Source organism: Phoca vitulina, unplaced genomic scaffold (assembly GCF_004348235.1).
Source record: "Phoca vitulina isolate PV1807 unplaced genomic scaffold, GSC_HSeal_1.0 scaffold5, whole genome shotgun sequence".
Lineage (NCBI taxonomy): Eukaryota > Metazoa > Chordata > Mammalia > Carnivora > Phocidae > Phoca > Phoca vitulina.
In genome coordinates this window covers 31,225,494-31,247,822 of record NW_022589708.1, presented here as the reverse complement: position 1 = coordinate 31,247,822, position 22,329 = coordinate 31,225,494, and the positions used below count along the sequence as shown (strand labels likewise).

The 22,329-nt window shown below is 38.5% G+C and overlaps 1 protein-coding gene across 6 annotated transcripts in view; it reads left to right on the top strand.

Moving 5' to 3' along the window:
* LMO7 (LIM domain 7) overlaps nucleotides 1–22,329 on the top strand; it is a 197,782-nt gene that overhangs the window by 157,380 nt on the left and 18,073 nt on the right. For 3 of the 6 annotated variants that reach the window (XM_032402833.1, XM_032402839.1, XM_032402837.1), the window contains 9 exons: nucleotides 1,420–1,537; nucleotides 3,624–3,766; nucleotides 5,232–5,664; nucleotides 7,386–7,694; nucleotides 16,678–16,792; nucleotides 17,858–18,019; nucleotides 18,876–18,982; nucleotides 19,938–19,998; nucleotides 21,732–21,788. In XM_032402833.1, the coding sequence (XP_032258724.1) occupies nucleotides 1,420–1,537; nucleotides 3,624–3,766; nucleotides 5,232–5,664; nucleotides 7,386–7,694; nucleotides 16,678–16,792; nucleotides 17,858–18,019; nucleotides 18,876–18,982; nucleotides 19,938–19,998; nucleotides 21,732–21,788 (1,505 nt within the window). Of the gene's footprint in view, nucleotides 1–1,419; nucleotides 1,538–3,623; nucleotides 3,767–5,231; nucleotides 5,665–7,385; nucleotides 7,695–16,677; nucleotides 16,793–17,857; nucleotides 18,020–18,794; nucleotides 18,983–19,937; nucleotides 19,999–21,731; nucleotides 21,789–22,329 lie in introns of all 6 variants that reach the window. The other 3 variants (XM_032402835.1, XM_032402838.1, XM_032402836.1) reach the window with 2 other exon arrangements.

Genomic DNA, 22,329 nt, shown 5'->3' with positions numbered 1-22,329 from the left:
CTGTGTTCTGATCTAGGGTGTTGGCAAAAGAAGTGGAAAGAAAAAGACACTGAATAAGAGGACTTGATAACTAATTGAAAGTAGGGAGAAGGGAGAGGCAAAGGTGAAAAATGGTTCTTAGGTTTCGAATGTGGATGATTGAAAGCAGGTTACACCATTAACAGCCACAAGCAGAAAAGCAGGTTTGGGGACAAGATTGAGTTTGGCTACATCAACAATAACCATGTGTTTAGTGAGTTATAGTTTACAGAATCCTTCCTAGATATTATTTCAATCGGTCCTTTTACAATTGAGGTGCTTAGGGGATATCCATGCAGATATTTATTCAACAAGTAATTGGAATTGAGTCAAGGGAGGGCCTGACCCTGGGGCTGTGTGGATTGGGAGTCATTTGCATAGAGACTAATTGAATTCCTGAACTAGCTAAGGGCAAGCATGTTATAAAAGAAATGTGGTGATAGCAAACTCTCGGGGAGGGCGAAGTTTAAAGGCCCAAGAAGGAGATGTAGAGTTACTTAAATAACTTACTTAAATAAAATTAGAGTCCGTTAAAATGAAATAAAATCCAAAGTGCATTATGAAACTTCTATAGGAAAGCACATTTTGGGTACCCCACCTTCAAAAGCTCTTTTTCATTCCTACCCGTTCTCCAGTATTCATACTGGACTACCCCATTCTCACTACCCTGTTCTCCAGTGCAATTGACCATCCCTTCTATGTGCCTCATGTCTAACACCTCACTCTGCTCATTGATTCTACTTTAGATTGAGCTCTCTGAGAGCTAATCCTCAGTACATAGTCATAACAGGGTCACACATTGGGAGACATGCAATCTGCCTTAATATAAAACAGAGGACTGTAAAGGTCATTCCATTATAACTGACTGCTAGAAACTACCTATGGTGCTTTGAGAGTAAGTCTAGTGCAGTGGTGGGGTGGATTTTAGAGAATCCTTGAGAAGAAGTAACAAGTTTATTTATGGTAATGAACTTGAGGAGAAAATATCAGGTAATCATTAAATTATTTAATAAGTGCCCAAAAAAGGCAGCCAAACCTTAAAAGATTATCTTTGGGGGAGATAGAAAAATATAGACGATTCTAGTAAGTATTTCTTTCTAAAGTAATCCTTTTATGCATGGACCACTCCAAATATGAACATTGGATTATTTTTTCAGACTCATGCAGGGTTCACTTAACCATTTTGTGAAAGAATCCACACTTGAGTTGAGTGCTAGGCTCTTGTTTCTGCGTTTTGGAAAAACACCATTTATCTCTGTAGTGTTATTTCTGTGATAATATCACTGAAACGTCTAGGTAGTACAGCAGAAATTTAGATGGAATTTCCAAACAAACAACCTTCCAGTTTAACCCTAAATCCGGTCATGTGACCCTTGGTTACCATGGGTATTTTGGTTGTAGGAGTAAGTCCATGAGTGATGTCAGCGCGGAGGATATTCAGAACTTGCGTCAGCTGCGTTACGAGGAGATGCAGAAAATAAAATCACAACTAAAAGAACAAGACCAGAAATGGCAAGATGTGAGTACTTTTTATATTGGGAGAAGGGAAAACTGGGAGAGTATTCTTATTTGACTCTTCCTTGCTTTTCTTAAAAGAAGATCAGGATACTTGAGATGATTTTCCTTGCTACAGAATTCAGTCCTACAGAAAATGCGATCAGCTTCCTTTGAAAAGACTCGTACACCTTTTTGGCCTATCACTGTTGCCTATTTTAAAGGCCTCTGTGAAAAATATAATAGGATATTTATTTTCTAATATTCTCTGAGTTCTCAAAAATGTGAATCTGCTTCCTTACAGCATGGTTAATTTGTTCCCTTGCTTTGGTCGGTTGAATTTGGGGTATGACTGTTATTGAAGCTTGTGAAGGGAAGAGACTTAGCTCAAAGTTTAGAGGAGCAGGGGGTCCTGAACAGTCTTGGCATTAGTAGGAAGAGATGAAGGGGGTTCTCAGAGTTAATAGAGATTTGGGGAGAAATAAGAAATATAACTAGGCGTAGTATTTTGGCTGGAAAAGTCATTGTCTGATACGAATCAAAATGAGATGTTTTCATAGAGCTGACTTATATCCAGATGTTTATATGGACACAGACTTACTATTTAGCTTTGTCCCTGCAGGAAAAAAAGCTTGACCTTTTTTGAAAGGGGTAATTGTTACAAACCAAAAGAGTGTCTAGGAATACAATAGGTAAATTATACAGAGCGAACCCAAAGGATTTTGAGGATAACTTTATGGGAAGAGTAGAGTGTTAGAATGAACAAAAGGGCCAGGGATAGTAAATCTTCATTTTCAAAGAGATTAAAGCCTATGAGATGAAGAAGAACCTTCTGCCTTGGCTGCATTTCTCAATTCCAGTGTCTCTTCTGGTTGGGAACTCGATTTAATGATCAAGAAACAGTAATTCAATGTCACTTTGCCCAGATACATGGGGACAGAAGTCCAATGCGCTATCCATTGCGCCACGGAGCCACCTGATACATGGGGACAGTTTGGGTGTGAAAAGAAGTATTGAGGGGTTATCTGTTAATGCAGATGAGAATTCACTCTGATTACCCTGTAGGACTAAATGCGCACTGCCTTTATTCTTTTTGGAAGTGGTTCGTACTGGCTTCAGGCTGTTTTTAAACAGGAATGGCCCTGTCAACTCTTAAGGGTATAAACCAAACTAGTTTAGTCTGAGATCTTGGATGTGCTTCTCTTTGGACTGGAATGCCACTGGCAGTTCTTAGCATGGCATTTCTCTATTTTGGAGACCTAGAAAAGTCTGTGCCATCCAGAATGTCTTAAACCCTTGAGTGTCACAGCCAGCTTAGGCTGCTAGGGCTAATTTAGGTCACCCAGCTTCTGTTCCTGGGAATATGGGAAACAAGTCCACTTTTCCTACGGCATCTTCCTTATTGCCCTGTTGTTGAGTAGAGTTTACCTGCTTTAAAATCATATCCTCAAGCCTGACCTCGCCAGGAAAGCCTTTATATTCTGCCTGAGGTAGAATTGACCACTCTCTCTGTTTCGGACCCCTGCCATCCTGTACTGTCCAGTCACACTCATTGTTGAACTTTTATTTACAAGTCCCTTTCCCTTTCAGACCAAGGGTTCCTTGAGGGAACCCACATCTTGCGCATCTGCACGTTTGTGGTCCTCTGCCTCAAAGCAGGGATCCAGCTCGGTGTATGTTAAATTAAAGACAGAGTGGGCACTTACGCCTCACCATTCCAATCCTGTCTCTGTTCCAGTTGTACTAGTGAAATATGATATTTCACACAACAGCCAGATTATTGGAGTAAGATGAAAATGAATTTGAAACAGTTCCTGATCTTTCTGACCTGGCACCCAATTACAGGCATTTAGCAGGCTTTGTGAAATGGGCAGGGAGGCAGGAAAACAGTAATGGGGTCTATCTTATTAGGTCAGGTTTTTTAGACAGACACATGAGATAAAGGTTGGTACAGAAACGCCAGCTATAAAAAGCAAAATTAGGCCACCTTGGCATCAAGTTGGAGTGAATAGTTTCAGCGATGTAATGGGATACCCTGGCGCTCTCTCATTGCTAGAGAGGGTGTGTAGAAATTCAGGTATGCCTGTGCTGATGTGATTTTCTTCTGTCAGGATCTTGCAAAATGGAAAGATCGTCGAAAAAGCTACACTTCAGATCTGCAGAAGAAAAAGGAAGAGAGGGAAGAAATTGAAAAGCAGGCACTTGAGAAATCTGAGAGAAGCTCTAAGACATTTAAGGAAATGCTACAGGACAGGTAATAAAGCTGAGTGCATCTCACGATTGGAGTTTCCAGTGTTAGAAATCCATATTTTATGTAAGGGTTGGATACCAATATTAAACCGTAAGCAAATAGATGTGAAACAGTCAGGATTTTGCTCTGCAATGAGAAAGTAAAGTATTGCTGTAATAAAGAGTGACTTGGATTAACAAAAGAAATGGGTGCTTAATATAGGTGGGCATTCTTTCTTGATTTTTACATTGTATATTCAAGTGCAGTATTGGGTGGTGTTGGCCATCTTTGGTGCAGAAAATAAACTACCTTTTCTACTTTTAAAATGAATTTAGGAATAGACTGGCCAAATAAAACCAGCTCCCACTCATCTAAATTGTGTAAAATATCAAGTTCCTTTTCATGTTTTAGTGGTGCGATTAAAATTCTATTTTAAAGGAAGACAGTATAAGCATAAATGTAAGGGGTTTATTTTTGTCATTGCAACAGAACAGGATAAAGGTCCAATTTTAAAGTTCCCGTAGAGCAGTTACTGTGAGAAACCTTGGAATATTTATAGGTCAGGGGGAAGGCAAATATGCTTTAAGGATAATGGCAAAAAGGAAATGTGCTGTCAGGTGAAGTTAAACAAAGCTCCTTTGTGCCATAGAAGCAAATGGTAAACACAGTTTCATTCACTTAGGAGGGATTCCCTACTAAATGGTAGTGATGAGGATGTGTGATGAACTTTTCTATAAATATGAATGGTGTCTTTAATCTGTAGTAATTGTCCATGCAAGTTCTATCAAGCTATATGAAATCATATACTAACTTGACCTTAACTGAAGTCTGAGTCTTTTGTGGTATTTTGTTTTTACTAAATTATTTTAAATTGCATACAGGAAAAAATACTCACAACCCACATCTTTGAAAGATTCAAGTTGGTTGTCAGACAATCAGTTATATTTTAAGTGCGCTAATTTTGGAAGATTGATAAACTTGTAGGTAAAACTTCGTGAATGTTCCCTTAGTAAAATATCCTCATTTTCTTTCTTCTTCTTGTTTTTTTTTAATGTTTTATTTATTTGATAGAGACACAGCGAGAGAGGGAACACAGGCAGGGGGAGTGGGAGAGGGAGAAACAGGCTTCCCGCCAAGCAGGACCCTGGGATCATGACCTGAGCTGAAGGCAGACGCTTAACGGCTGAGCCACCCAGGCGCCCCATCCTCATTTTCTTATTAACATCTCTACAATTAAAAAAATCCCTCTGAAATATTTGAGAGCCTCTTTAAAAAAAAGAATCAAGTTCCTACAATCTTTTAGTGTGGCACTAAAAAAAAATTACATGTATTTATCCTCCTATTCTGTTAATATCGTGTTGGTTATTGTGTGAAGTCAGTAGCCTTTTTATTAGTCCATTTTATGTTACTGCCCAAGTAACCTCTGTCTGTCCACCTCAGTGTGTCACCTGCGTAACTTGGTGGTTATGGTGTGCTTCTTCCTGCTAAGGGAATCCCGAAATCAAATGTCCACAGTTGCCTCGAGGAGGAGGTTGCATTCCTTTGATGATGTATTGAATGAAGAGATGCCTTCCCCTACACCGACCATGTTGGAAGCAAGTTACCAGAGCGAGAGAGTGGAAGAGAAGGAAACAGCATATTCTACAGAAATTCCTAAACAAGATTCCACAACTTTTGCAAAAAGAGAGGCCGCTGTGGCCGCTAACATTCAGCTTCCTTCTAAAAGCCCCATGGAAGAACAACTCCCAGACTCTTTGTCTTCTCAGCATTCACTGACTACACAAACAGAGCTGACTCGAATTTCAGCCACTCTCCCCAGAAGTTACCAGAAAACTGATACAGCCAGGTTAACATCTGTGGTCACACCGAGACCTTTTGGCTCTCAGGCAAGGGGAATCTCATCACTCCCGAGATCCTACACGGTAAAAAATGTGTTCCCAGTTCATTTAGTCTGTTCTCAAGAGCAAAATGTTGGGGAACTTGGGTAGAAGTTTGAGTTACCTCTACTTGATGTAGAAAATATGCATAACTTATGTATAGGGCCATTTTGTTTCAGCTGATTTAGTTTCAATACACATTTAATGCTTAAAATGTAACAACTCTGTGGAACTGATTAAACTTTAAATTCAATCAAAGTAAGGCCTGATACCTTTTAAAGAATGAATAAGCTGCTTTCTAAGGCAGAACATTTTTTAGTGTTGTATTTTCTCAAATGTAGCTTTTGTAAAGTATTAGGCTGAACCATATGAAGATGCTAGTGTTCTTTTTGACCTACAAAATAGCAATTTTGCATGGTTTAACCTAAATATTTTCAGATGCCTTATGTACAGCTTTCTATTTTTCTCTGATTACCTGCTTTATTAGAACTTGATATGCTTGATGAATGTGGTTATTAAAATGTATCTCATGGTTCTATTTATATTGGGGTTTTTAAGAATATAGAAAATGGAATCACTTGCCCTGAGAATGAAGCAGTATTGCATAGCTGAAAGTGGGTGTATTAATTTTAACTACGTAAGAGGACGCAGTATAGTGTTAAGATCAATGTTCAGATTTCTTTTACCTCTGCCAGTATAGTATCCTAAAATCTAAGAAAAAACTTGAAAAGATTTTCAAGGTAAGGAAAACCTGCCTAAACTAGTCAGGAAAGTCCTAATCATTATAGTAAATAAAATAGAGATATATTTGGCAGCATAAAAAAATCAAATGTATATGACTCATTAGTAACAGTCAAAAGACCACTTACAGACTCAGAAAAATATTAGTAAAATGAGTTTTAGATATAGAGTTAATATAACTAGGATTTAACATGTTCCTACAAATTGGTAAGAAGACAGGCAAACAGTAGAATAACGGATATAGAAATGAGTAGCCAGTTTCAGGAAGAGAGAGTTCAAATGTTTGATAACATAAAACACATCGAAGCATGTTCAACCTCATGAGAGCAAGAATGAGGTGTACAGCTTTTTACCACATCAGATTGACAAAGATTTAAAACATTGAAAATGTCTAGGGTTGGCAAGGATGCAGAGAAATAGCCATTCTTCTATATTCTATTACGAGTACACTGCTACAATTTTTTTCGAGAAGATAAATAGATAAATAAAGTTTGTATATTACATTTATTTTTTATAATTTCATATTATAAAATATCCTTTGGTCCAGCGAGTCTTCTTTTGGGAATCTATAAAAATAGATTATATTTATATTTATATAAAAATATAAAAATAAATATTCCAATTATAAAAATAAGTGGGTACTTGTTGCAATGTTTTTGGAAGTTACAGAAAACTTGAAACAACACTGAATGCATATCAAATGCATAAATTGTAGCTACCCGTACAATGGAGCATTCAGCAATTAAAAAGACTAGTCTAGAGATCTGTCCATTGACCTATCAGGGTGATGTAAATGAGCAAAGCAAGTTTCAACAGTGTGTCTATAATATCAACACTTTGTAAAAAACAAATCCCCCTCCCACTACAAATGTGCCTGTCTGTTAGCATGACAGAATGTACTCCGAGCTTTTAGGCATAGTTGCTGTGGGAGGTATGTTACTTCTATAGCTTTAAAGTATTTAATGTATATGTTTTTTAAAAAGAAATCTAATGACACCAACCTTAAAATGGCGTTTCCTTTTTAGATGGATGATGCTTGGAAGTTTAACGGAGATGTAGAAGATGCTAAGAGAACGCAGAATAGTTTGGTGAGCACCTCTGTGCAGAAACCTGACACAAGCCTGCTTGTTTCCAGCAAGTCCAGTGAGAGAGAGCGAGCAGCGGTGGGAGAAGGTGTGAGGAGGCTGCAGTCTCCTACACCCTCCTTCTCATCACTTTCCCAGGACCAGGCCGCCACTTCTCAAGCCACACTGTCTTCAACATCTGGCCCCGATTTAACATCTGCGTTTGGAGAAGGGGGAAGCTCACCGCAGACGGAGGTCTCGGGATCGCAGGTGAATTTGGGAAGGCTGCCTGTCACGCACTGCTCAGAAACATGAGTATTGAAATCTGGAAACCATGCTTCTAACCTCTAGGCATTATTATCTGGGCTGATAATGTGGAAAACGATACTGCAGTTTATTTTTAGCACATCTTGGAAGAAGTAGGCCTCTTCCACCTTTGCATTTATAGATCCAGATAAGCCTTGTGATGTTGTGTGTGTATTGAGGCTTTTTGGACCTATCTTTTTAGGGTTTGGCTGTTATTTTCTCTCTACTCTTCAATTCAGCAACAGTTGCCTTACACTTCTAGTGGTCAGCAGTCCCTGGTTCAGATGTAGGGGTCAGTTGGGAGGTTACAGATTTAGGTCTAACAGGTAATTGAGTAATAAAAGCCCCTTCTCAGGGAAATTAACTGACCACGAGGGGAAACTAGTACACATGCTATGTGCTGGCCTCTAGGGACATGGCATTTCTTTCCCTATAATATTAACCTTCTTGCGACTCTTTTTTTTTAAAGATCTATTTATTTGAGAGAGAGAGATTGAGCGTGTGAGCATGCAAGTGGGGGAGGGCCAGAGGGAGAGGGGAGGGAATCTTACAAGCAGACTTCCCACTGAGCAGGGAGCCCTATGCAGGGATGGATCCCACCACCCATGAGATCATGACCTGAGCCGAAACCAAAAGTTAAACGCTTAACCGACTGAGCCACCCAGACACCCCAATCTTCTCATGACTTTTAATAATAATTTAGAAAGTCTACAATTTTGTGCCTTTACTTGTATCTTAATGGGAATATTGAGGCTTTGTTACAGTATGACAGGTATGTTCCTTAATGTTTGGAATCTAAACAAAATATACTTTCAGATGAAGAATGGGGGGCATTTGTAGTTTTTCCTACTTAAAATCACCATAGATAGCTTTTAGGAGAATTGCTAGGTGATGAATGTAGTAATGTTTATATGTAAGCTAAAAGTCATTGGTTGTCTAGAGTACAGAAAGCTTTTCTTAAAACAAAACAAAACAAAACAAACACCATTGTCAAGCAGTTTGATAGCTGTATGAACCCCTTAGCATGGAGGAGCTCCTGTGGTTCTCTGGCTCAGTCAGACATTCTCTGCTGCCTTACCAGGGTATGTGTGTATTCCAGGGCACAGCACCAAGTATATAACTTGGCCTAAATTGTATTAATGAAAGAACTATGTGCACTAAGTTGATATGGCATATTTACCACAGAAAAGCTTTACAAGTTTAAGGTTTTTTTTAAGATTTTATTTATTTGACAGAGAGAGACACAGCGAGAGAGGGAACACAAGCAGGGGGAGCGGGAGAGGGAGAAGCAGGCTTCCCGCGGAGCAGGGAGCCTGACACGGGGCTCGATCCCTGGACCCTGGGATCATGACCCGAGCTGAAGGCAGACACTTAACGACAGAGCCACCCAGGTGCCCCCCCCCTTTTTTTTCTGATTATGAAGTACTTTGTGCTTGAGAAAATTTGGGAATGCAGGAAAGTATGTATGATAAAAACGATTGGTAGTCCTGTCTTTTAGAGATTATCTTTGTTAACATGGAGGTATATTTCTTTGTTGTTCCCATGCATCTTGACAAACATATATCTAAAAATAATCTCTTCAGCTTGCTAAAGTCCTTAGCTATCATTTTTTTTAACTTCATTTTTAAAGAATTGGAAATCTATAATTAACATCCTAAGTTTCAGTGGATGAGAACAGTAACCTATGGTATACTTGGAGAACATAAGGTACCAGTGGGTGAATAATAAAAACAGAAGCAAGGTGGCTTTTGTTTTATGGACGTGCATGTTTGCTTTCACGTTTTCAAATAGCAAACCCGACAAAACAGCCTTATTAAAGTATTGTGCACTAGGTGGTAGAACGCCCTCAGGGTGGCAGCTGACTAGTCGCATCCAGGGATTAAGAAAAAGAGGCTAAGTGTGGTGTTGGGTGTGTTCCACGTTATTGCAGTTCAGGAGAACCTGAATTAACATGGCATGGTTTCAGGTGTCATCATTAATGGATTCATGCCCCTTTGAAATGGTATCCTACCAAGCAAAATAAGGCTTTGCCAAGTCGAGTGGTTGGAATTGCCCCGCATATGTATAGATCACACGGTGACTTGCCCATCTCGGAGTTGCTCGGTGTGTCCACTCCTACACTGTGGACAGTGCTACTGCTCAGGTAGCATCACCTGCTCTTGTCACCGAGAAGGAGCTTTCTGCCTCGGGAACAGTGCTGTGAACATTACAAGATAGCCCGGGACGAATAAGTCAAGGGTGTTCGTAACGCTCTTCCAAGCGTTTGTCCAAACTCTATAATTCTAGGTATTCAGAGAATAGAAGAATAAAAAATAGTGTGTTGGTGAACATCTAGATGTTTTGGTAGCTTTGTAAGTGTTCTTCGGGTCTTCCTTCTCCTTCTTACCTCACACTTACGCCAGTAATATCCTTTCATTTCTTCCTCCAGAATCCCCCATGGCGGTCTTCTTTTCTGTCTCTGCTTCGGCTAGCCTAATGCTCAGGCCCTTTCCCCATCAGTGCGAACGCTTTGTAAATCGTCACCCGTATCTCTGCATTCTCTGCAAGGCTGGTGTTAGATCGACTTGCATGATGCCAGGCTGCACTTGGTAATTTCTCTGCTCCAGAGCCTCTCATGGCACCTGTGGTCTGTTCAGTGAAGTTCAAAGCACTCAGGGGAGCACTCCGTCCCCTCAACACTGGTCCCGAGCCCCCTTTGTAGTGCTGTAACAGCTGCTTACGGAGCGCTTGCCATGTGCCGACGGGCTTCTTGGGCGATTTCTGAGTCCTCAGGGACCGTGTATCCCTGTTTTGCTGTTGTGGAAATTGAAGCACGAGTGGTCATGTGACTTGTCCGTACAGGGTCCTGAGTGGTGGAGTCAGGATTCGTAACCAGGCGCTCTGAACTCAAGGTCGCCTGAACCACAAAAGAATTGAAATTTGGTGACCGAGCCACACAACACTGCTTGCTTTTTCTTAAACACAGTGTACACTTTCTTCAACATGTCATACATACTTGTTCTTATTGTTCCCAGATTCGAAAATGCTCATTTCACCCATGTTTGTCTTGTGAAGTCGTCCTGTTCTCTCAAAGCCTAGGAGGGTCACTTCCTTCATGAATCAAGACCTCTTCTTCCCCTAGTTGGAACTGAACTTTTCACCTTTGGTGAAAGTTTCATTTGCTGGATTCTTCCTCGTTCCAAATGTTCATCGTTTCTCCTTCACTGGTATTCTTTGTACCCTCTACAGCCTTTACACATAGTTGGCACTTGTGTCTTTACTGACTTGAATTGCATTCAAGGCCTTGATCACCAAACTGAAGTATGAACTTGATCCAGCAGGTAATTTAGGTCCTCATAGGCTCTTTTAATGTAGGAGTGTTAAGATTAAGGTGTATTTTATGACTCTAAGCACTGTGCTGTTACATAGAATTATTTTAAGGAAACAAAGTCTGGGGGGGGGGGGCAGAAACTGGTTAGGAGCCTCTTACAGAATTGTGGTCATGAGGTGGTCCATGCCATTAAGAAGAAAAAGAACTTAATATAACCTCATTTAAAATCTGCCCACAGAAATTTCTTTCCCATCTCCATTGCCCAGGTGGGGTTTCATTCCGTCCCATTCCCTTTTCTGCCCTACTTCTCTTATGACACTGTTTCTTTTCCTCCCCCTTTTTCTGATCCAGCCTGCCAGGGCAATTGTGAGGGTGACCCCAAGGCAAGGGGAGAGTGTGAGCCCAGAGCTCTTCATCCTCCTCCATCTGCCTCACAGATGTGGCTTTGATTATTTTCCCCCGATTGGTCTCATTGACAGGGTTTTGTTTCCTTTTCTGTCTTGTCAGAGCCCTCTTCTCTCAAACTCCATCCAAATCCCCATTTCAGAACCTCTGCCCCAGATTTTTTAAAGTGCTACCCAGAAGCCAGATGATACAGATGGAAGGAAGGAAGATTTTTACATGTTTACTTCTCAGTCACCAAGCCTGCAATGGGGCCCCTTTTGAATAGCACCCAGGGATAATGCTATCCCAGCTTCCTCCCACACTCTTCTGTAGACCCTACTCCCCGGGAGGGCAGGAAGCAAGCATGCCCCCATCACTGTTAGCACAGTACCTGGATCTGAAAGTACTCGTTGAATGCTGCGTTCTCTTGGCTTTAGAGCTAGGTATGTGAGCGTTAAATAGGACTTTCTTTAGCTGACCTGCAAACTGCTTAACCAGCATATATATCATATATAACATTGTTTCCATGCATTAGAGAAAGTAATTACGGGGCACATACCTTGACACCTTTTAAGTGTTTCACTTAATCCTCCCAATAACCTTTCAAAGTAGGTGGTATTATCCCCACATTTAGGAATGAAATACTTGGCGATTTGGAAGTTACATAACTTGCCCTGGACTGGTTAAGCGCTTAGGCCACAACTGTAATTTCTCTGACCCTAATTTTTTGGAAATATGACAAACTCCCAATTTGAGAACTGCCTTATGTGTAGTTAAGTCTCCAAATGTTGACTTAACTTTGCTGTATCTCTAGAATTTTAGAGCCAACAGGGACTGAAATATCTTCTGTTGCATAAAGATAAAATCATTCTTAAGATTGTTTTTGAGGAAAGCTATATAGTTTTTGAAACTTACCAGAACTGGATCAGAAATGTGGGTTTTCTGAAATGTAGTTTGAAATTTACCCAATAGGCAGTAAGGAGCTACCAGCAATTTTAAAACGGGGTGCAGTAATGATAATTGGCATGTTCTGTGACTAACAGTCTGGCAGCTGTGTAGAAGATGGAGGGAAAGAAGGACGGGGGCAGGATCGCCAATTAGGAGGTGGCCGCAATAGTTTGGATTATGGTCTCCCCTCTAAATTAACATGGTAACCTGAAGAGTAACAAAGGGTGGGATAATTCAGGATAGATTTATGGATGGAGGACTTGAGAGCACTTTATTAAACGCATGGATGCAGTGGGGGCGGGGTGGGAAAGGCAGGAGGAAGAGGCCCCGGTGTTGCTAACTTGGGCATCTGGTCAGATAGTGATGTAACTGACCAATACTTGAGAAGCAAGAGGTGGAAAAGAGTAGGTTTGGGAGGAAGATCCTGAATTTAATTTTGGATATATTGGGCTGGGTCAATAACTGAAGACGCAGCAGGGAAGGTTGTTCAGGAAAGCTCATAGTCAAAAAGACGGGAGACTGGCTCAGGAATGACAAAAAAGTGAGAATAGGAGAGCAAGCAGGGGACCACATTCATGAAACTGTGAGGTGGTGGGACAGACGGAGGAAAAGATGGGAGAAAGTGGGATAATGGGTGACATAGAAGACAGTTTCTGAAAGCAAGAAGAGTTGGTATAGTGCCTGGTGGGAGGAGGACTGAAGATGGATTTGGTAGGAAAGAGATAAACTTGAAATGGGCTAAGTGATGGGACTGGAAATACCACCTGCCTCTTGGAATGGAGAAGTGGATGAAGTAGGTAGAGATGTGCCTGTCCTGAAGGAGAGTGGCTCCAGGGCCAGAGCAGCACCATGATTGGGGGGCCACTCACTTAAGTTCTCCCCCCACTCGCACCCTGAAAAAACGATGCAAAAGAATCATGTGTACAAAAATCAAAGTTGATCTATTTCCTCTGTACTTAACGACTGTAGAGCCCAAATCTGTGTTTTGTGTTTTAATTTTATCAACTTCAGTAGGCTTCCCTTAACACATTTATCTAATTGAAAAAGTTTGGGGAAAATAGCTTTTTGACCTGTTAGTACGTAAGACTGGCCCTGTTTTTCATCAGTTCTCATCTTTGGTGATAGGAAAGTCTAAATTCATAGATGCCCTAAAATTAAATCTTGCCATTGCCTCTCTAGATAGATCATCATGTTTTTGTCTAAAAAGCTCATCTTTCAGTTGTACTTCTGTATAAATCAGATCTAATTTGAGGGAAATTATTTTTAAATGGTGATATGTTGATAACCATACTTTATCTTTTCTGGCATAGACAACTGGAACCACTTTATCAGTCATCAGGGATCTAGATTTCCCTTAAGAATTTATATTTCTGGTTCTATCCAGTTCAAGCAGCAATTCCCCCATCATCGTCTTCTGAGGCATGGATCCTTTGTGGAATACTCACATGGCATGTATCTTGCAGAGATAAATAAGGAAGTAGAAATCCTAACTGAAATCACTGTTGAACAGTTTGTGCTTGACTATAATTATAGATATGTTCCCCTGCAAGGAGTCTATGGGCTGATCTAATTCAAGGACCTAGGATTCCAGAGAGATGCCCGAGGGACTGCCATCATGGGCAGGTCACGCCATTGAAATTATAGCTTGTAATTGAAATTATAGCTATTCATTCTAATCCCTTCTATGTACTGGTTTGGGAGGGAGATGGTCTACATAAGATTTTCATTTGAAAATAGGGTTTTGCAAAACAAAAAGCTTGCAAATCCATGTCATTATGAGAGAGAAGACCCTGCCAGACTCTGAGACATGCCTGAGGTCACCTGGTTATTGATAGAAATGGACCTGTAATCGCTCCTGTGGTTCTTTTCTCCTTTGCCTGTCTACAGTCCTAAGGACCCCCACACCTACAGTCTGCCAGGCTTAGCCACAGTGAGGCTGTCCGCTGTTAACTGTTTCAGAGAGGTGGTTATCTGCTCTTTTATTTAATATGGTCAAGTGGAGGTTTATTTCCAAGGCAAGAATATCCTTTTGTGAGACAATTCTTCTGGTCTAATAAAGCTGTGAGACTCTTTCATCTATAGCTTAAGCTCATCCTCTTTTATCCTATATTTGGTAGAAAAGGATAATGTTTACTTGCTGTCTCCCACAAAGTATTCTTTATGTAGTTTGAGACTATTTATTAAAACTCCATCCTGTCTTTTATTCTTCAAGATAAAAAACATCAATTAGTATCTTGCAAATCTAACCTATCATTTGTCCTCTCCCATTATATAGCAGTAGATTCTGTGCTTTACTTGGCTTTAAGTAGAATTTTTTTTTTTTTTTTTTTTTTGGAGGGTAAGTGTAGCGAAGATGACCACTTATTTTCCTTGAGTCATGTCTAATTTAAGTGTATGGTAGTTTCGGTTAAAGAGAAGAACTAACCACTAATTTTTTCTATTCATAGCAGAGTTTTATTCTGGAGATTGGTGTTCATCAGGCTGATTATTAACATGTTTTCACTAACTGCATGAGGGTTCCTGTATTTAAACTGTTTTACAAGCTTTCTGATGAAAACTTTTCTATATTATTAGCTACAGATTTTTCTTAAAATAATTCCATACTCAACTCTGGGAAGAGTCAGTAATTATTTTTCGAGAGCAAGGACCATGCCTAATCCATCTTTATTTCCCAAGTACTAAGCCCTGTGTCTTATACAGGATAGAGGCACAATAAGTGTATGTTGACCAGATGAGTAAGTGAATATTGTTATAGTATTTCTGTGTCCACAGAATGTAGTAAGTTCTCGGTTCGGTGCCTTCCTTGCCTTCTTTCTAATTCTTACGTAATATCAGTTTTTCGTAGAATAGAGTCACTTGGGTTTTAAACTTGTTCGAGAGGTCGAAAAACTTCGGCATAAAGCTTTATGAATTGCCCAGTTAGCCCTAGGTTCGGTTTTAACTGCCACATTGAACTGGAGAATTTGTAGGTCTTTTTTTTCCTGGAAAATAAAGTGGCTTTAGGGAGAACTTTCCTTTTTAAACAGTAAGTCTAAGTTATTAATTATTTTAAATCAAAGACTGAAACTAGGCTGGGAATTTCAAGTTGAAATTCATGTCTGCTCTTTACCCAAAACAAAACATATAAATTATGAAAGGCAATTGAAATTTTCACAGACGTCGTGTATTTTACAACTTAAAACATTTGTTTTGGAAAATGGCTGCAAGTCTGTGAAACTGAGCATTTGTTGCTGTGTAGTATAGTGACAGAGTTGGAAATAGAGGTCTGTTGTCCGGGAGGCTGTTGTTCTGGGGTTTGTTGTGGCTGATGTGACTTCGAGGAAGTTGTGACTTGTTGCTTCAGTGTCTCAGTAGGGGTCCTCTTGGCATCTGACCCTGGTTCCTCAGAGATGACATAGCTCTGACATTTTGCAGGTTGTCTGGCAGCTCTGCCCTCACCCCTCGATCTTCATGTGGCAATGGGGCAAACAGTTGCCTTGCCAAAACTTCAGGTGCCCATTAGGGGGTGGTCCCAGTCCTGGTTGAGCTCTACACGTACCTGAGTCATGTGTCGATGAACCCCTCGAAATTATTCAGCTAAATATGTTAAATGTCGGAGATACCTTTTTAATAAGTATGGTGGCATTTTAAAAAGCATTTAAATATTTTTTTTGCATTTCCAAAAATGCTATTGTATTGAAATATATGATATGTAACATTGTATAAATTTAAGGTGTACAATATGTTAATTTGACACATTTATATATTGTAATATGATTGCCAATGTAGTGATAATTAGCACCTCAATCACCTTATATAATTATCCTTTCTTTTTAGTGGTTGGAATAATTAAGTTATAGTCTCTTAGCAAGTTGGATTATAATACTGTGTTGTGTATGTTCACTGTACTGTGCATTAGATCTCTAGGGCTTATTTACTAATAGCAAGTTTGTACCACTAAACAACACACACAACACGCCTTCTCACTCCTTTCCTGGGTAATAACAAATGGTCTATAAATTAAACCCAATTGTGTAGTGGGCAAATGCCCAAACTTTATTAATGCCCAGCTGATTATTAACGAATGTGGAGAAAAACATCTGTTGATGTGAAGGTTTCTCTTGTTTTAGCAGAAAAATAATAAACTCATTGATATGTATATAAATGAAGGTTTTACCAAACCCAAGTTAAAAAGATTGATGCTTCTGGTTTATCATGAAATAATTCAAGTGTACCTTGCATGTAGCCTCCCTTCTTTCATGGATAGACTTTCCTCCATGTGGGTGCCAGGGACACCTGATCCTACCGTTTCGTGTTTGTTTTCAGGATCAGTTCAGTGATATGAGAATCAGCATAAACCAGATGCCTGGGAGCGGTCTTGACTTTGGGTTTACAGTAAAATGGGCTTTTTCTGGGATCTTCGTTGCGTCAGTCGAAGCAGGTAAATCATAGATTTGGCTCTACTCAACTTTCTTCCCTTTGTTATCCTATGCTGTTCAAAAAACCCTCCAGAAATTAGTTTATGTGATATAGGAGGAGAAAACACATGTGAAAAATGTAGCAGTAAAGTGAGGAGATGCATCCTTTTCCCTGAGACTAATACCGTTTCTTCTCCTTGCCTAATTAATTTTAGTTTTGTAGAATCTTAATCTTGTGACCTTTACAGAATTCATTTGTCAAAATTTTTGGTTTAATATTTGGAAATGATTCTGTGCAACACTTAACTGAAAATTTTGAAAGAACTGTCCATGATTGGCCGTGGTTGTGGTGGATATATATATATATGCTCTATAATAAATTGGTGTTTTCTGAGCATCCTAATATATCTGTAGCCCATGGAGTCCTCAGGATGCTTCAGGACTTGTACAAAAGGAGTGCCCCTCCCGACCCAGGGTTCTACCAAGTCAGTCCCAAGAACCCTGAGCAAAATATTACCACAGAGGCTACAATTAACCTATTGTAGTTAAGAGGAGTTCCTCATTTACATATTTTAGCTATATAAAATTGCATGCTAACTCTAGTTATTTTTTTTGAAAATTCAAAAAGACTGTTTAAGTAGATAACGGTAAGTGCTAATTGTAAGCAGTTTTAAATAGCCTTGCTTTTTTTTTTTTTTATCCATTCCAGAGTACATTTGGATTTGGAAGCTCAATTAAAGTACAATGTATTTCACATCTTTAATTTAAAAATAATTTAAAATTTTCTTTGTTCTTAGGAAGGTAATAAAGAAATTTTATTGAACAGATGAGCTTATTCCTCCTTTACATGTTAATGAAGATACATACTATAGAATAAAAAATGCTTTTGGTGCTTTGTATGTTGTAGGTACTCAAATATTTGATAACTTAAAAAAAATTCCTGATTCTGCTCTACCTGAAAAATCTAAGAATGGTTAGTTGGGATTAAAAAGTCATTTTTTTTCTCTAAGCAATGACTAGCAGGATGTGAATTTTTTTTGTTAGGAATTTTATGTTATTGGTTGTATTATTTATTTTGCTTTATATAGGTAGCCCAGCAGAATTTTCTCAGCTACAGGTAGATGATGAAATTATTGCTATTAACAACACCAAGTTTTCATATAAGGACACAAAAGAGTGGGAGGCAACCATGGCTAATGCTAAAGAAACTGGAAACCTAGTAATGGATATCAGGCGCTATGGAAAGTCTGGTGAGTTGGTTTTACCACTGTCTGCCTTTCGCAATGGGGAACTGGTCTTTGGCAAATGGTTATAACAGCTTGCTTCAATAACTTTTTTCTCATTTTTTAAAAATTTTTTGGCTTCGAAGTATTTTGTGGTTATGCTGAGACAAATCTTGAACAATCCCTCCTTGACTATTCTGTCTGAAAACTTTTCACTAGCAAATTTACTGAGTTCTACATTATTGATTGATTGATTGACATGCTATACTGACTCTGAATGCAGGTATTAACTGAAAGCTATTGTAATTGCATCTGCATTTGGGAGTCTCATAATAATTTTGAGTATTAAGAATTACACTATGATTTTACTTTCTCGATAGCACCATAACTAACTGCTGGTGTAAGAGAGAACATGGTGGGTCATATTCCTGTTGTTCATGCTCAAGGAACTTGCAGTATAATTCTACTACTGTGTTTCTTAGTTGTTGAGGTTGGATGGGGAATGGCATTAAGCTTCCCCCTCCCTGCCAAATTATGATCTCAAAATACGATATTCAGTTCTGGTTTACAGAAAGTGTCAGCAAATTTGCTAGTCTTTTCCTTATTAATATGATCTAACCCTTGTGTTTTCAGAAGGTGATTTGTTGGTCAAAACACCTACACTCTTTACTTCTTTCCCACACTACCTGATTTGTTTGTATGTTTTCTGTATGTACATTTTGTGTATGTGCATTCAGTAACTTTGTTCTTTTCACTTCACCAATTACGTGTACTCATTTCTTGATCATCATGTGCCAATCAGACTGGGGCAAAGACCAAACTTCCCTGCCATTTACACGGCATAAAACCCTCAATCTCACAAGTATGGCTACCAAAATTATAGGTTCACCCGAAACAAAGTGGATTGATACAACTTCTGGAATTTACAACTCAGAAATATCTTCAAATCTGTCAATAACAACTGATTTCTCAGAAAGCCTCCAGCATTCTGTAAGTATTTTGAGAAGTGGGAGTATTTGTGTGGAGCAAAGTGTCTGTAGGAAGTGTGGGGGGGGGGGGAAGAATTTGAACAATTTTGAGGCTACTTGAAAAACATTTAGTTAATTTATAGTTAATGGGAGTAAAATGTATTTTTGACAATCCTAAGGCAGTACTCATTGATAGAGTAATAGTTATATAATGGTAAAAGCAAAAGATCCCGTAGTGGTGTTCTATAGGTATTTCCTACTGATCTTCATCATTATACCCATTTCTTAGATCTTTGTGGATGTGAAGTAGTAATGATGTAAAATTATGCACTGTAAGTTTTCTATGCTTTCTTTGGTCTTTAGGGGTAAATTGCACACAATTACTATACTTATTTTAAAACCTCATGAAGCATTTTTAGTTCTTGTGTAGATGAATTTGATGGGTAGACTTAGATGTGTGGTTAAGAGATACTCAATTACATTGATTAAAAATAATTACAATGTAGAAATTTTTCTAAGTATCAAAGCAATAGTTAAATTTAAAATTTCAAATAAATGTTTACATTGACTCCCTAAATATAGTTGTTGTTATCCTAAGATATTCTTTTATCTAATAAGGAGATCCTGCTACATTGTGTAAGAAAAGCTTAAATGCTGAAGAATCATCTATGCTTGTGTTGCTTACTCATAAGTATAAGCTAAGTGAACTTAATTATTTGGCACATCATGTTTCTTGGAAAATTAATGACTGATTGAACTTAAAGTCATCCATGCTTATAGAGAGGTGGTCATTAATCCTTTCACAAATATTAAAAAAAATTTAAAAACTTTTCTATCTATGTAAAAAACTATAAGAAATACATTAATATCCTGTAAAACTCATCTTGTTAAGATATTCTCACTACTGGGAAATGCATTATTTAAACCCAAAGTCCAACTGGAAAGAATGTTGTTAACTGGCATTTTATCCTTTCCAGAATACTGAATCCAAGGAAATGAATGGAATTCGTGATGAAAGTACTACTTTTGAATCAAAAGGTAAACATCACCATTATAACTAGGTTTATAATATAGAAGTCACAGCATTCAAGTTCTGCTATTATGAAAATTAATATCAGTGAGTCAAAAACTGATCCCACTGCAAGTTGAAACTAAGAGGTTAGCATGCAGATCCAGTTGCAGACAGGTGGAAGGGCGTTCAGTTCCAGGGTTTGAATAGTTCAGGAACTACAAACAAAGGTTGGCAGCGTGTCCAGGAGCTTTGAGTGACTGTGTGTCTAAGTCAAATAAGAAAGACTGGTTTTCCTGAGGCCATTAGCCTTCTTGCTCTGGTATGTTGGCAGAGGGAATCTTAGTTAAATCTGAAACGATGAATGAGGTTTCCTTTCTCCCTTTATTGTGAAAGGGACAAGTTTGTAGGCAGCTAATATTAATAGAGAAATGGCAATAATAGTCGTTAGCCAGAGGACCCATTTGTAATGAAAAAGCAGGTGTCGTATCTAGGGAGATCTCGTATGGTGGAGTTATCACTCTCTTCCTTCTGTCTGCCCATAAATCATTGTTGCCACATGCTATATGCTACTCCTTAGGCATATAAAATAAATAAGAAAGATCTGGTCCACATAGGCAGGGAAAAAGACCCAAAGAAGACAGAACTCCTGCTACCATGAAACTAGACTCCCACCAGCTGGGTTTTCACAGCAGTTTGACGGCTTTGCATCTGCATTTGCTAGTTCATAATACATTAGGTCAAAGCCAAACCAAGTTTATAAATTCCCCTTGATTGATGATTTATTTTGGTATTTAATTTCTGATAGTTAGAAGCGACTGCATGATGTAATGTATGGTGATTAACATAACATAATAAAAAAAAAGTGCATCTTAACTGATACTGCATTCTTTATCCAAGGAGTTTTTAAAACAAACCTGACTTATTTTTGATTCACGATGTTAAATCCAAGACATCTAGGTCCCATTCTGCCAGTGACTCAGGCAAAGCAAACTGCTAAGACACCAAACTCATCATTAGTGACTACAACTATATGCACGCCTGTCATTTGAGGGTTTTCTTTAGACAAGTAAGCACCAACTAGTATGAAGTAATAATTGCATTTACATATTATGAATAAACTTAAGTATAAGAATCATTTGCCATAACCTTACAACACATCTGTAGAAGTCAGAATGTTTCTTTTCTATTTTTTTTTTAATCTGACTGAACTCCATTTGCTTAAAGTTAGTGGCTATAAGATGTTAAACCAAGTCCAAATACTTTAGATAGAAGAATATTTTAATTTGGACATTTGTTTTTATTTTATCTATCTCTGGGTATTAATTTATCTTCTTCCTCCCCACTATTTCTCAGTTCACTTTTTACTTAGCACTGCAAAAACTCTTAGTTACAAATACTTTTCCTTGGACTTCTAGCTTTTGGATTGATTAACCTAAGCAAAACATTTTAGTTTCCATTTCCCTAAAGCTGTGTGATCTAGCATGGAAGTATTTTGGCTTCTATGAAACTATGATGCTATCTGCTAGAATTTATTAATAAAATAATTAGTTCCATTACTAATTTGGATGTAGTATAGACTACTAAAATATGTGTCATTGTACATTGAAATAATCCATATCTTCTATGGCTATCAGTTTTGTCATTTTACAACTAATGCTACGGATTAGAAAGGTGTGTCAAATACCATTTAGTTTTCCAGTGGTGAGAGATTAAAATGAATGACATGGTATTGACATTTTTTTTTTTATTTTTCAACTAGCATCTGAACCTATTTCTTTGAAAAACTTAAAAAGGCGATCACAATTTTTTGAACAAGGTAAACTACCAAGATAACAATTCATGCACTTTCATGGAATTGTTCCCATTCTCCACTCTGTCCTCGTAGTCTTTGGTGCTGGGCATTAAGCCTTTTCAATTTGGCTGTCATTGTGACCAAGCAACATAACCCATTTCCATTCTTTTCCTAGGGTCATCAGGCTTTTCTTACAGTTCATGGGTCTACCTCTGTGGTAATGGGTCTTTGCGTGTCTTTTGTATACCTCTGAATTTTTTTTTCTAATTAAAAAAAAAAGATTGAGATGCTGTTAAACACACACTTCTTTCCACTGGGTGGTGACAGTAAGAAATGAGGAACTTCACTTACGCCTTACTGCTTCCTACCAATTGCATAATATTAGATTACACCAACACCCAATTGTTGAACTTTTGAAAACTCTAACTTTTGGTTATGGAAAATGCTCTTACTAAAGAGCAGAGTTGTTTATTGCTATTGGAATGATGGCTTTGGTGTGTTAATAGGACCGCCCTATTAACTCTGAAGTAAATTAAATGTAAATTTCGGTTGCACTTCTGAACAC